This window comes from Ruditapes philippinarum, unplaced genomic scaffold (assembly GCF_026571515.1).
Source record: "Ruditapes philippinarum isolate M1 unplaced genomic scaffold, ASM2657151v2 ctg583_1_1_1_1, whole genome shotgun sequence".
NCBI classification, from domain to species: domain Eukaryota; kingdom Metazoa; phylum Mollusca; class Bivalvia; order Venerida; family Veneridae; genus Ruditapes; species Ruditapes philippinarum.
In genome coordinates this window covers 305,105-320,014 of record NW_026865237.1, presented here as the reverse complement: position 1 = coordinate 320,014, position 14,910 = coordinate 305,105, and the positions used below count along the sequence as shown (strand labels likewise).

At 33.0% G+C, this 14,910-nt stretch overlaps 2 protein-coding genes across 2 annotated transcripts; both read right to left on the bottom strand.

The window, feature by feature from the left end:
• Positions 1 to 3,489: 3,489 nt before the first annotated feature.
• Positions 3,490 to 7,990, bottom strand: LOC132728311 (uncharacterized). The gene is made up of 9 exons (XM_060713949.1): positions 7,852 to 7,990; positions 6,921 to 7,111; positions 6,600 to 6,763; positions 6,222 to 6,413; positions 5,529 to 5,675; positions 5,129 to 5,263; positions 4,820 to 4,963; positions 4,127 to 4,387; positions 3,490 to 3,763 (listed from the first exon to the last, which is right to left on the bottom strand). The coding sequence occupies exons 2-9, from the start codon at positions 7,109 to 7,111 to the stop codon at positions 3,552 to 3,554; spliced, it is 1,446 nt and encodes a 481-aa protein (XP_060569932.1). The 5' UTR covers positions 7,852 to 7,990; the 3' UTR covers positions 3,490 to 3,551.
• A 4,220-nt stretch (positions 7,991 to 12,210) lies between these two features.
• Positions 12,211 to 14,874, bottom strand: LOC132728313 (uncharacterized). Its single transcript, XM_060713954.1, has 2 exons — positions 14,653 to 14,874; positions 12,211 to 12,836 (listed from the first exon to the last, which is right to left on the bottom strand). Exons 1-2 carry the CDS (start codon positions 14,821 to 14,823, stop codon positions 12,390 to 12,392), a joined length of 618 nt encoding a protein of 205 aa, XP_060569937.1. The 5' UTR covers positions 14,824 to 14,874; the 3' UTR covers positions 12,211 to 12,389.
• Positions 14,875 to 14,910: the final 36 nt, after the last annotated feature.

Genomic DNA, 14,910 nt, shown 5'->3' with positions numbered 1-14,910 from the left:
ACATGTACCATATTGTTAAAAGAATTGGGAAAAAAAAACAAAAACAAAAAAACAACTAATGGGTGGATTGGACGGCTGTAGGGGAGGTGGAGGCCGTTAAAGTTCAGTAGTTTTGGTCAGTGAAAAACCTAATTTGGTCAGGGAAAAGTCAGGGAATTTTATTTATTTATGGTGCTGGCAACCCTGTTAACTGGTTGACTCCAGGAACATTGAACAAGAAATGTTACATGCTATGCTCAGTACTGGTTGACTCCAGGAACATTGAGATAGAATCATTACACACATGGCTCAGTACTGGTTGACTCCAGGAACATTGAACAAGAAATGTTACATGCTATGCTCAGTACTGGTTGACTCCAGGAACATTGAGATAGAATCATTACACACATTGCTCAGTACTGGTTTGCTCCAGGAAGCTTCAGATAGAAATGTTACAGGCATTGCTGAGTACTGGTTGACTCCAGGAACTTTTGTAAATTAATTTTAGTGTTTCTACATAAAATCCTTTGTTTAAAGTAATGTCTGCATCTGCACCCTTGCCTATGTAAAAGTATTGACTGAATGGCTTCTAGTTATCACTGAATATATTATGGTGGAAAGTACTTATTATAGCTAGTCTGCAAACTCTCTTACCAAGCCATCAATCCATCTGGCTATGATATGTATGAAGCCATGTATATAATTTGATATCTTACCAGGTAAGGCAATGCTTATTCATTTTCAGTCAAAATCATGGCTTGTTATAGTAAGGTCTACTTTCATTTGAAAACTTTTCAGTAGAAACAATCTTTTGGCCAATTTGTGTTTGATAAAAATGAAGATCTTGTCCTTAAGAATGTTCTGTTATAATATGAAGTCGATCCATTCAATAATAGCAAAGTTACAGCCAAAAAAAGAAAATTTCAATAATTTGACCGTCAATGTCATTGATGAGTGAAGGTCAAGGTCTGTCTGGTTATTTTAAAGGGCTATCCTTGAAGATTATTATATTCAAGTTTGAAGACAATCCATTTAAAAATAAAGTTACAGCCAAAAATATGACAATTTCAGTAATTTGACCTTCAAAGTCAAGGTCATTTATGAGTGAATGTCAAGGTCTGTCTGGTTAATTTTTAAGGGATATCCTTGAAAATCATTATGTTCAAGTTTGAAGACAATCCATTCAAAAATTACAGCCAGTAATGGCAAGAACAAGCAAAATTTGGACTTTTGACATTGAAGGCCAAGGTCATTTATGAAGGTCAAGGTTAGTGTGGTCTACTGAAAGGTTTTGTCCAAAGGGTTGTTGTGGCCAAGTATGAAGACAATACACCAAGAACTAAAAAAGTTATGATCCAGGTACAAGTTTGCGCACGGCAACGCCGCCGGGACTATAACAATACCTCTACTTTTTTTTCTTTTTTTTTTTTTTTTTTTAAATCTAGCTAAAAATAGTAATTTAAGTAAGATATCAGCCTCAAACTGACCGGTAGGGGACTAATAATGGCGTACAAAAATTACCTATTATTTCCTTTAACCTTTTTCCTCATATAAGCGGGTTTTGACGGCTTTTCACCCCCCCCCCCCTTCTGAGGCCTCAAACATTGAAAAATGTCCTATTTAGGCCCCAAACACCGTTTTTCTTTTGAGACATGTTAAAAAAGTGACCACTTTTTCGGCGCCGTTCTGTACCCCCTTCTGTTTGGGGGGTTTGAAGGGGGCGGCAGTCCCCCTCATCGCCAAGAAAATTTTGGACTTTCGAGAGGCTAAAAATGACCCCAGGTCGATCCTAAGGTAACGTGTAGCCAACGCTGAAAAGCCTTTGACTCTATCTCAATCCATTGAGAAGATGCAGCACTTTGAAATCAGTTTTGATGGGAAAAACACAGAGGAGAATAGTGATTTTTGGCAAATTTGAAACGCCCCCTCGTTGCCATGGTAACAGGAAATTTAAGATTGAGCATGCTGTTACATAGGCTATGGTCCAGTCAACATTTGTGCCAAGTTTCATCAGTATTGAAGCATTTTTCATAGTTTCATAGCAGTTTGAACTTGTAACAGGAGGCTTTTCAATAAAACGGCCACTTTTCACAATATGCTCATCAGGGAAAAGGTTAAAGGGAATTTAATAGTTCCTGTACATCTCGTAATAATTAAACAATGTTGTTATATCAGTCCCATTTTTCATCTATAATCATTGAAGAAACAATTTTTTTGAGGAAAATAGATATGTCATTCAGGGACCATATGCCGCTTTGCATGGCATGCCACTCATGTGTCACATGTAAGATTCAATGATAACCGCCGTATGAACACATCATCAGATGGTTAAAAAAATTCAAAATTTAACCAGTTCATGTTACAATTCGTGTTTCAATCGTGCTTTGTCATGTTAAAATTTTTATACAATAGCGCATTAACTAATACTTTTTTCTTTTAAATTAGACTAACAAATATATAATTATTAAAATAAGAATTGAGCGAAAACGAAGGAAATATGATAATACCTCGAATTTTATACCAATTAACTACTAGGTTTATCAGCTATTTTCTCGACCATTTATCCTGTGATATATAACTTCTAATGCACGTTATAATTTCCAAAGTATATATTTTATCTCTTATTAACGTGTCAACCTTACTGTTACTTCTAATTTACGTTGACCAAATTTCTAAATAATTAGCCCTGTTCTTCTAATTACTTTCCAAATATTTTAACCACCTGTCTGTGATATGCAGGCTTCACAATGATCTTTCAAAATTCAATTTTATTTAATTTCGCCCATTGTTTTCTCATTTAGTGCACACGCATTTTTACTTGGGGACCATATGCCGCTTTGCATGGCATGACACTCATGTGTCACATGTAAGATTCAATGATAACCGCTGTATGAACACATCATCAGATGGTTAAAAAAATTCAAAATTTAACCAGTTCATGTTACATGTTGAATTCTGATTAAGCCGGTGCAAGGGGCGTGGGCGGTAACTTGCAGTTTCCAGTACCGTCCATTAACAGGCTCAATCAAAGCAAGTCTGCAACATTTTCAATTGTTGTCGGTAGGGAATAGGGACTCTTTTTCTCTCCATTTTAAGTGCTGCTTACACTGAGTAAATTACTTTCTTTGGTCACTTCACAGTATTTTACTTTTGAATACGTTTTCAAAATTGTCATAAAAAAACCCGTAAATTTGGAGGCATGCTGCTTTAAAGAAAGTGCGAAAAATCTCGAAATAACCTGCCTGTTATTTCTTACAAAAGTTTAAAAATTCTTATGAACCTGCCTGTTATTTCTAAGGTACGTGGGGAAAATGTCCAATGTGTCTGTTTGTTATTTCTAATGTACTTTCCAAAAATTCAAAAGAACCAACCTATTATTTTAATGTACGGACCAAAAACTTCTAAAGAATCTACCTGTTTCCTCTAATGTGAAAAAAGTGTTGTTCATTTCATCGGGTAGAGACAAACCGCACTTGAAAATTTAACGATAAATGGCTATGTAAACTAAAAAAAAAACACAAAACTTTATTGCTTTTGAAAGACAAAAATCTCTTTATTATATTTATTTAAACTTATTTTTTGAAGAATACATAGTAGCCAATGCATGATACAAATGTGATTCCAGCGGCGACTACTGCCACACCTTTGCCACTGATGTTGAAAACTTGTCCAGAGTGATGTAAAGATTTGTCGCCATTCTTTATCTCGGCATCCTCCTCGGGAACTATATTTGTTGGGGATAGTGCGGATTTTGTCTCCATGTGTCCAGGCATAGTGTCACAGGCTGAAAGTAAAACAACGCATTCTTTATTCAACCATGCTCAAGATACGGCACATGCCTATTTTTCTTTTATTTTTCATTTTATTTGTTTATCAAACTTATTTTTAATCTGAATAAAAGCCGGCCATTTCCTTATAAAATCAACCAAGAGAAGTCATATTAACCCGATACTAAAAGGAATGTGGTTCGGTGCGGATGTGTGGAAATAGCGAATGAGGGTCATATTATAAGTCACAATTATGAAAATATATTCGTGTTTCTGAAATAGCCAGGGGGATACAATAATTATTCGAATGATCTTTAAAGTTAAAAGGTTTGTGTGAATTAATTCATAAAAAGGATAATATTGTAAAAGGCATTTTTTACCATTCGTGCCAGCTGCGATGACTTCTGTGTGTGTGTTTGGTACATCAGTCTCGGACAGGCTGTTATCAGGTGCGTTTGTTGCATCACTCTCGGACAGGCTGTTTTCAGGTGCATTTGTGACAGCCGTGTCAGACAGGGTGTTATTAGGTGTGTTTGTTGCATCAGTCTGCAACAGGATGTTATCAGGTGCGTTCTGCAAAGATGTCATCTCCTTACAATCTTCCCTCATGTCGACCCCTTTAGGAGAATCCGAGTTCTTATCTGAAAATAAATTTAATATTGTGATACATTAGTGTGTTCAGTATGTCTTACAATATTGTAATATGATAATTCTTGAAAAGACTGGGAATTGGTATATTATAGGATTATTTATTTGATGATTTCAAACCATTTCATAGAAGTTTTCATTACAACATGTTACAAATAGTTTGACTATGTGCTGTAAATATGTTGCCAACTTCTGCTTGTGATGCTATTATGTTATTCTGAGATAAAATGCATTAAAGAGAATCTGGTTCTTTTTGCGGACCATTGGTCAGATTTGAACATTGATTGATTAGTTAAAAGAAAGATCAGTAAATTTTTGGTATTTGATAAGGCAATGCATTCACTTAATTTAGATTTGTGATGTAGAAATTATCAGAAAAAACCATTTCATATCTTAATAAAATGTTGTCTAAGAAATAAAAATACCTTTGCTGGTTGCCGTCTTGATAATATCAGCTTCCCTCAGGTGTTCTGTAATACATTTCTGAGAATGAAGCGTCTCTAGCACAGCTGTTGACCCATTACAATGACCCTGTGTGTCACTTTCTGTTTGCCAGTGTAATGCCTTGTCTGAAAATAAGTTTAGAATTGTGCTCTATATGAGAAAATTAAGCATTCATATAAGTACTAATGCTATACCTTAGCTCTACAATATTAGTAAATATCAGATGTCAATTATTTGTTAACGTCAATAAATTTTATAAATTAACTTGAATAAAATGTCCTTACAAATACCTTTAATGTTTGCTGTTACGGTATGGCCATCTTTTATCACTGGTTCCGTTACATTTTCCTGCAGGACAATACATCCCGGGGTATCTTTCAATTCTTTCAGTGTGTCAGTTCCTCTCTGAAAACGTCTATCTATATCTGAAAGTTGATTGTTGGAATAGGATATATAGTATTATGTTAGACTTGTATTTCTAGGAATAAGTAATGTTATGCATTGATAAAACAGATTGTCCATTCGAAGTTTATTTCTGGGAAATATCTTGTCTTGTTCTTTATCAATATTTAACTATATTCTTTAGATTTCATTAAAAAGATGGTACATGTATGATTTATAAATATTTAGAAAAGACAGACAATTATACGTGAAAAAAAATCTGATTCAATTTCATAACAAAAACATTACCTATAGTTTTTGTAGCTATAATATCATCAGATTGAGGCATTCTCCTGGCATTTTGGGGCATTCGTTTTCCAGCTGTCTTTTGCAAATTTTCTGCTTTGTTGTGGTTTTTTGACATTTTAGCTTCTTTTCGATCAAATATGTATGCATCTGAATTTTTTTTTAAAAATATTGAAATAAAAATGTTCTATTTATACACTTGACATTGAGGTAAGTACAAATAAATTCAATATCTCTGAAAGGTACTTGAAACAAATGTTTTTCGAAAAAGAAAATACAGTTAGCATTTTCAGATGGATAAGAAATATATATATCAGTTTCTGTACTTGTTATAGGGTTTGTAAGCGAACAGCATGGATCCTGATCAGACTGCACGGATGCGCAGGCTGGTCTGGATCCATGCTGGTCGCAAACGCACTATGTTGGTTTTGTCATGACGCGGCCCATATATGTCTACAAATGTGAACGAATATGATTCAAAGACTGTTAAAATAGAGAAAATAAGAATCCCCAAAGTCGAGTTTACCAATCTAGAGTTCACATAATACGTTTAACTTTTATCATACTTAATGAATATTTTTATATCTCTTTGTATAATAAAATTACTGCTGTAAACACATTTTAAGAAACCGTGGTCCTTTTGAAATCATTGCTATAGACTTCAATCGTTTTGAAAAAAAAAGTTCTATATCTTACCATCTGGTTTCTTGACAGTTGGTTTACTCTTATATCGTAAATTTCCTTTGTTGTCCTTTTGTCTTGAGAAACTCTTTTCTTTAAGAACAACACGACTCTTTTTATCAGACTGTGGATAACATGGAGGATGTGACTGGTTAGAGGTATCTTTTCTCCCTGTAACTGATGATGAACGACTGTTTCTATTGTCCACTAAAACATAATACATCTAACCTGTATTTGCATCGTTTTAGATAAACCCCACAAGAAATCTTTTTATTGGAACTGTAAAATGGAAATGACTTTACAGAAACACATTGTTATTACTAGTTTGAAAAATGTATACCATAAAATTCATTTCTACAACATATGCAATAATTGAGATTAGCAGAAAATTACCTTCTTTTCCATCAAATGCCTTTTCATTATACGTGTGTTCAACAATGATGGGCTTTTGTCCGACATAAATTGTGTGTGATTGTATAGACTCTATGTCAGTCACATCTCCCGTGCAGGCTCGAACCACCAGAAACTTGTACTGTACAGTACTGTTCTTTGGCAACCTAATGGACAAAGTATTATAAAAAAATCATTATAGCTTTACTATAAAAAAAGATTGCACCAAACAAAGCAAAAATGCCTAAAAACAAACGAAAAATGCTTGAGTTAGAAATTAACCTTTGGCTAAATTTTTGCTGATTTAGAATAATGTTAATTTACCATATATCTTTACACCAGAAGTTACGTCCAACCTGGTTACATCTTGGTGCCGTCTTGGCATTGTAATTTCCGAGTTGAATACCTGACCCCACCACAGCAACAAAATAGTCATTGGCTCCGCCTGGATAGCAGTCGAGAGATTTGAATACTTTGAGCTGCACTTTAACTCTGTCATTTATTTGTGATGTCATCTGAAAAATGAAATCTAATGTGTCAAATGAAATTGAAATCATGAAGTTGAAAAAAAATGAATTAATAAAGTTGAGTTTAATGAAGTTGAAATCGTGAATTCGTGAATTTGAAATCGTGTTTTTGTGAAGCTGAAATCAACAATTCACGAAGCTGAAATCGTGAAGTTCAAAACTTGAATTCGCGAAGTTGAAGACATTAACTTGATAACATTCAATATACGATACAAACTGTAACATGATTGCATGAAATGAATGATACAAACTGTAACATGATGACATTCAATGAATGATACAAAACTGTAACATGATTGCATGAAATGAATGATACAAACTGTAACATGATGACATTTAATGAATGTTACAAACTGTAACATGATGACATTCACTGAATGATTTACAATGTAACATGATTGCATGAAATGAATGGAACCACTTTTGACATGATTTCATCAATGAATTATACTCACTTTAACATGATTGCATCAAACAAAAGATAAAAACTTTGACATGATTCTGTCAAATAAATAATACTCACTCACTCTAACATGATTGCATCAAATAAATGGTACTGCAACATAATCTTCGCCGATTGTTTTTTTTTATCTAATTTTCATGCCATTCTATAATTTCTAAATGTATGAACTGCAGACTATTTATACAGCATTTTAATTGTTTAAAGTTTAACAAATAAAATGTTTTATTATTTAATAATCATACACATGATTTTTAAAGTTTCTTACCTATTCTTTTTATAGATTTGATGAAATACTGGAATAAGGTCACTACTAAAATATTCAGCTATCGCCTTTCTGTTATGATTCCAGCAACTAACGTATGTTATATGGAAACGACGTGACGCCATTGACGTCATAGAACTATGACGTTTTAATTGCGTCCACTATAACAACACGTCATTTTCGGTATATTTGCCTTAAAAAAACACTATTGGACTATAACAATGATAAAAATAATAATAATAATAAATACTTTATTTAATGAGAGCACTCATTTGAACAAACATATCAATCTTCCATGAGGCTCTCAACAAGGAGCAATATAAATTTAACATATTCAAACTATTAAAATACATAAATTTAAATACATACAGGAGATTATCAATTTCTATACATCAATGTGTGATAATATCTCAAGTATAAGGTTTTAAAATGGTTCACAGATGTAGCAGACTAAAAATAATCAGGAAGACCGTCCAGAATAAACAAAAGACTTACGAAATTGTTCAGTATTTGGTCTAGGGGTATAAAGTTGAAAATCAGATGATGAACGCAAAATGCGAGTATGAACATCTGACGATAAAATGAAATTATTCAATAAATAAGAAGGCGCGTGATTATTCATTATTTTAAACATCATAATAGCTTTTTGAAAAACAACCCTCTGTGAAAAGGTCATCCAGCGGAGTTCAGAAAAAAGTTCAGCAGATGGAGTGTCATAATCTTTGTCTAGAATTAGTCTTGCAGCTTTCAAGACTAAATAAAATAATCCTTAGTACGATTTTTTAAAAATAAATGTTAGCTTTTTTAGATAAAGTTAGATCAATTCATAAATTTACAGTAGTCGTATGTCGTAGCGGTTAACCAATACTAACTTAAAGTCGCATCCATATACAGTACTGAACAGTGAACAGACGACATATTTTCATAAGTATAAACTCGGGCATTGGTATATCTTTGCCACAGCTCTATATTCATTGATATTGATACCCTGGTTATATGGTGGACTCTATATTGTAAAAACATGAGGACTCCGTAATTTTATTTGAAAGGGACTCCACGGAGGTTTTTTTTCACATGACGGAATTGGACAGATATAGTTTGTATCTTTGACATATCTTTCTGTTATATAAGTGCCGAAGCTGAGCTGTGTAAGAAATAGAGGATATTGAATGAGTGTAAGTTCAATACTAAATTTATTGCACGAGTTGAATAAAATTATATTATGCGAGCTTGTGGCGAGCATAATATCATTTTATTCAACGAGTGCAATAAATTCAGTTATGAACTTACACGAATTTAATATTCTATTTATCACATACCAAAAATAAAGACCGTTTAAAGTGAAATAAAAGTCTTTTTTCATTAACGCGCCTATAGTATAACGCTTACATTTAGCGCGTCTTTACACTATGTTTGTATAACGCTTATGACGTCACGCGGCCGTGCAATACCACATTAATTACGGAGTCGCAAAATCGGCACGGGTGTGTGATAAATTCAAATTTTATCATTTCTATGGCATGTTAAACGTTGCAATATTCGATAAATTAAATTTTTGTTCTATATCCAATATTTATATTGTATAACTCTAATTTTATATTCTTTACCATAATATTAATTCAATCCTGCTGAATATTTGTTCATCATAAAAAATATTTGTGTGCGATAATTTTCTATGTATATGTTCTATATTTGAAAATATATATATACCTTTTTACAATACGATTCTTCCATAGCAACCAATGTTGCATTTCGCGCATGCGCATTCTGCGTAGGGCAAAAGCTCAATAAAATTGACAACAGTGTATGATACTTTAAGGCTTTAATAGTCGTGATTCCATGTTATATTTACCAGAAAACAGTAATTTTGGGATGACTTAAAGCGGTAAGTACTTAAAACGTCAATTGATATTTATAACAGATATAATAAATATGCAGGACTAATAATCCAATGGTCAAAAGGCGCATACAAAAGACGTCTGTTTAATGTATCATTAGACGACTTTTTCATCCGTAATTTAAAATTTAAACAGCATGGTGTTAAAGATTAAATTTTATTACCCCTGTATTACATAATATTACACATTATCACATTATCCGCGGCGCAGGAGTTTAATAAAGCCATTTAATAAAAACGATATTACACTAGTGTAATAACACTTTGACGTGACGTCATTTGCGCTATATATAAACGTAGCGTTAAAGCGCGCTAATGTTAGCGTTACACTATAGGCGCGTCATTGAAAAATTACTCATTTTAACAGTTTCCTGTTCTTATTTTATATATGTGATAAAAAGAATATTATATTCGTGTAGATTCAATACTAAATTTATTGAACGAGTTGAATAACAATATTATGCTCGCACATATAGAGGATATTGAATGAGTGTAGTTTAATACTAAACTTATTGAACGAGTTGAATAAAACAATATTATGCTCGCCAGAGGCTCGCATAATATGATTTTATTCAACTCGTTCAATAAATTTAGTATTAAACTACACTCTTTAAATATCCTCTATATGTGTATTGTACACTTCCTTTGGATTTGCCAGGTGGTAAGTGTCAAACAGATTGACACGCGACCGTGATGCTTTGTTTCCAGCTAGATATTGTATAAATATCATTCAACCATGGGTGGGGTTTAGAACCATGACATTTTTAATCACGTACAATTATGAAAATCATACTTTAAGTAACTTTTATATATACCGATCTCATCAATGTTTATTGATTAGTGAAGTGACAATTAGTGTGACTTGCATTAAAACATATTAACATGTGTAACGAGGAACCGGATAAAATGAGTGTTATTTCACTTTCCTTAAAGATTTTGAAAAAAAATAACTATTTAAAATATATTTATGTGACTTAAAAATTATCTGTTTTGCATCACAGTCAAATAAAGGATAAAATCAGGTAAACTGAACACTAAAAATGCATTATCACCGGGCCTGTTCTGACTATTTTCAGAATGCTAATTAACCTCGATTTCATATGTTATAAAATTTCTTTTATCTTTTTTATGAACTATTTCAACAACAATTTAGTTGACTCCCATTTGAATAAAAGATATAATTCCACATTTTCTTAAAAAAAATCTCAATGTTAGGTCCGTGACCGTAAGCGGGTCCACCGTAAGGGGGAATTCTTAAACAATTTCCTTTTCCATGCCTTTTTTATGGCAATCTTGGCAACAAAGCTATAAAGGAATCTTTTCTATCTTTGTTTAAAGCTATTCTATATAATTTTCTACCTTTTACCTTAAACTTACTCGGAATTGTTTCGGAACTTCTTCTATATGTCTATGTTAAACTATCCATTTTTTGCCCTACGCAGTTTGCGCATGTGCGGGGAAATACTACTTCCGGTCGATTTTTCATGTCGTAAAAAGGTCTTCGTGATTATATTACTACGCATTTGAACTCAAACCGTGCATTTTCCACAACAATTCACTCAGAATTGATATCTATTTCCTAAACAAACCCTTATTGAAACGTGTATTGAGATTTGGCTCTCTAAGTTCCATATGTGCTAAAGAGATCCATAGGTGATATGATATAGAAAACCATCTACAAAACTATGGATCACTTTATAATCATATGTAATTACTTTTGACCACCCCAAACTCTATTTTCTGGTTGGGTTTAATGGTATAAAAATATGTTTTGTTCTAATATCATTTTATTTAATGTTAGAACAATCTAGATGCTGATAAATACGTCTTAATCACAGTTAGATTCAGCATTATTTCACGTCCGTGTTCAATAAGTATCAAGATCAAGGTAAAAATTTATACATGATAAACACATAAGTTTTATGTTTAACGCACTTCAAATGACTTTATAAAATTTTCTTGATTTGTACGAAATGTGGTTGAAAGAGATAATCAAAATTTATTTTTACTTACTTTTATTCAAACAAGAGTCAATATGTATAGTATTGTAATTTTCAATAAATAATTATAGTAACGGTTTTATGCAAAACAACAGTTTTTAGAATTTAAACTACAATGTACTTTTTGCGTTATCACGGGATCAAGTTTTGGTGTTACACTTGCCAAAGTTTAAGTCTATTTGTTGTCATAGCAACCACGATTTTCAACAGAAGAAAAAAAGTGTATAATCTCCAGACTGCCATCTACCCATATTTCAAGTTTCACAAAAATAATTTCGGTACTTTTTGTTTTATCGCAGGATCCAGTTTTATCGGCGGAGGGGCAGACGGACGGACGGAGGGTTATCCTAGTCAACTCCTAGTCAACTAAAAATAACTGAAGGACGATGGACGCCGGACAAATTGTGATCACTTAAAGCTCACTTTGTGTTCAGATGAACTAAAAAGTCTCAGAAACAAAATAAATTCAACTGTCTCGCACAGAGGATTTTTATTATATAAAAGGTGAAGGTACTTTTATCATATTAATATGAGTACATTGAAACTAGTTGAGGTGTCCCAAAAACTTCTACTGTTAATCTGTGAGTGAATTGTTATGATAGACCGCCGACTAAAGTTTGATTTTATATTTATGATTTTTCCCTTTATTTTCCGTTGACTGAATGTGGTCGCATTCTCTGTCTAGCCTGTAGAGCTTGTATCCGGCTTGAATGCGGTCTTTTGGGCACAGGTGGTACGTTTCGGTGCCTCCTTGTATTACTGGTCGCTGGTGGTTTCGGACTAGATCCCTGGCAGCAAAGACTTACAACAATACACATAAAAAACACAGATAGTCCAATAACTATCCATGCGATCATCGCTGGCTGGTTTGTACCGAAATAATGTTTCGTGGCAATTCTCAAACCATTATTGAAAGGGCCCCATACGTAACGCCAAAGTACAAAAGGAAAAGACAGTTTCATCAGAATATCGGCAATATTCCTTATAAATCTGATCTCGAGAAGATTTAGATATTTGATGGTTTTTATCCGACTGACCAATGTGAGGTATATGTAGGAAAGAAGAAAACAACCTGCCGCAGCTGTAGTCACCTGAAATAAAATAACAAAGAATCCACTTTAAGTTAACTTATTTTGTCTGTTTTTATTTTTTTTCAGAAATTAAAGGATTTTGTATTAATTTAGTCGACTATACTGCTTGTTTTGGGACTGGCGATCGTCTAATAACCATATTTTCTAAAACCCGTTGTCGTGTTGTCGTTACCGAAGAAACCTTCCGGAAACCTGAGATCATCCGAGTCAGCATAATACACATTTGCAAATAGTTCCCTACTTTTGCATACACGTTTACCTATCCAATTTGAATCAAGTGAGTAGCGCCTTATAGAGGTTATTCAATAATTAAGTATCTATATATGAAGAAAATAGGAAAAGACTTCTATAAGCATTGTATGCTTTCGGATCTGATAGTCGAGCTAAAAATGCGACCGTAAAAAATGAAAAATTTAATGCGAACTAATATAAATATGAGTATAAACAATGTATAGATGAGTTGATAAAAAACTAGCCTTTATAATTTTTTTAAACAAGTTCAACAAAAAATATTTAAATACATCTGCTTACGAAATCGTTAACAACTAATTTGCCAGCTTATTTTTAAGAAAATAAAGTTACTTTTTTTATCGCGAAACTTAACAAATTGATAGCCACGTATATGAATATCAAATAAAATTCATATGTGTAATAGGTGAGCATTTTATGCGTTTTCTAGCAATGTTTTACTTCACTAAATCCAATCTCCACGCAGTGATCTCCCCTTAATTCTTTGGCGTAGATCTCTGCCACCACGGTCCGATATATCAGAATTTCTGATATACTGTTTTTTTTATTTGTTTGGCTCGTCAGACCAAACAAATAATGGTAGCGAAATTTCATAGCCTAATGCTGTTAATTGCAAATGCCTAAAGTAGTCCACTTTTTTAAGCGGTTGCTTCCCTTTATATGTACACTAACGCCGAAAAATTCAGGGGAGATCAATGCGTAAAGATTGTCAAATGACAGGCGCAATAATTTTCAAGCAAAGAAGTTCCCGAATGGTCGAAGATTTATAATATTGTTTCATTCTTTATAGATATACTACTTACAGTATGCTCACATGTTCAAAATAAGAAATGTTAACGGCAAAAAGAATCGCTCTTTAACTTTACAGTACGCTATGTTTGTATAGCGCAAATGACGTTAAGTCAAAATATATGCACAGCTGTGCAATACCATTTTTCTACGGAATCGCAAAAGCAGCACAATTATGTGATAAATATTAAATATTTACTACACGCCTGCAGACGTGACTTGAAAAAGACGTCAGGAATTAATTGAAATTTTCTGAAGCATCTTAATGGCTAACATATATTTCTGGTCTCATTTTACTTGGAGAGTAAAGAGCGAATATTTCTGAACAGGGAACAAAGCCTCAAATGTAACTGATTATCATTTACTATAGAATAAAGAAAGCGAGTGCTTCGTGTGATTGTTAGTGACATATTTGTTTAGAAAGGATTTTATCATTTTTCATCGTATTTGTTAAATAAAGTCATAACTCAAGAGATTTATTCTATTGTTAACATACAAGTATAACCGTGAACCAATGTTTTAAAACTTTTAATCCTTAAAATAATCCATAAGAATCTAAATTTTAAAGGGATTTAATTCATTGTGTACGAGAAAGAAACAGTGTATTTAAAAGACTACCTTCATTTTTACAGGTTTAAATAAATCTTCTCTGAATTATACATTTTAGTATAAATTTTTTATACAGTATTTCTTTCTTTTCAAATTTTTAGATAGAGAGGGCGAGAGAGAGGGAGAGAGTTATATGTTCATTTAGCTCACTAAAATCGTCATAACCTACCTGCAATTGAAGGACATTACTCCACCATTCTGATGAGAATAAAAACAATGTCCATAGGTAAATGCAAAAGAACCACGGTCCGCCAAGTGATCCAATATATTGACCAATCTCTTTAGCGATGACAGAAAATGCCATGTTAAGTACGCTAAAACGGAAAAGAAAGTCTAACATTTTCGCTCTTTTAAGTTCCGTTTGTTTATTTACATAAATGACGTCATTAACATCTAAAGAAGTACAAAATTGCTTCCCTTTGCGCGC

Coding starts and splice junctions, on each gene's coding strand:
- LOC132728311 (XM_060713949.1), bottom strand. CDS start 7,111: ATGACATCACAAATAAATGACAGAGTTAAAGTGCAGCTCAAAGTATTC. Junction 6,414..6,599: donor GGCATTTGATGGAAAAGAAG/GTAATTTTCTGC, acceptor ATTATGTTTTAG/TGGACAATAGAAACAGTCGT. Junction 5,264..5,528: donor TATAGCTACAAAAACTATAG/GTAATGTTTTTG, acceptor ATCAACTTTCAG/ATATAGATAGACGTTTTCAG.
- LOC132728313 (XM_060713954.1), bottom strand. CDS start 14,823: ATGTTAGACTTTCTTTTCCGTTTTAGCGTACTTAACATGGCATTTTCT. Junction 12,837..14,652: donor GTAATGTCCTTCAATTGCAG/GTAGGTTATGAC, acceptor ATTTTATTTCAG/GTGACTACAGCTGCGGCAGG.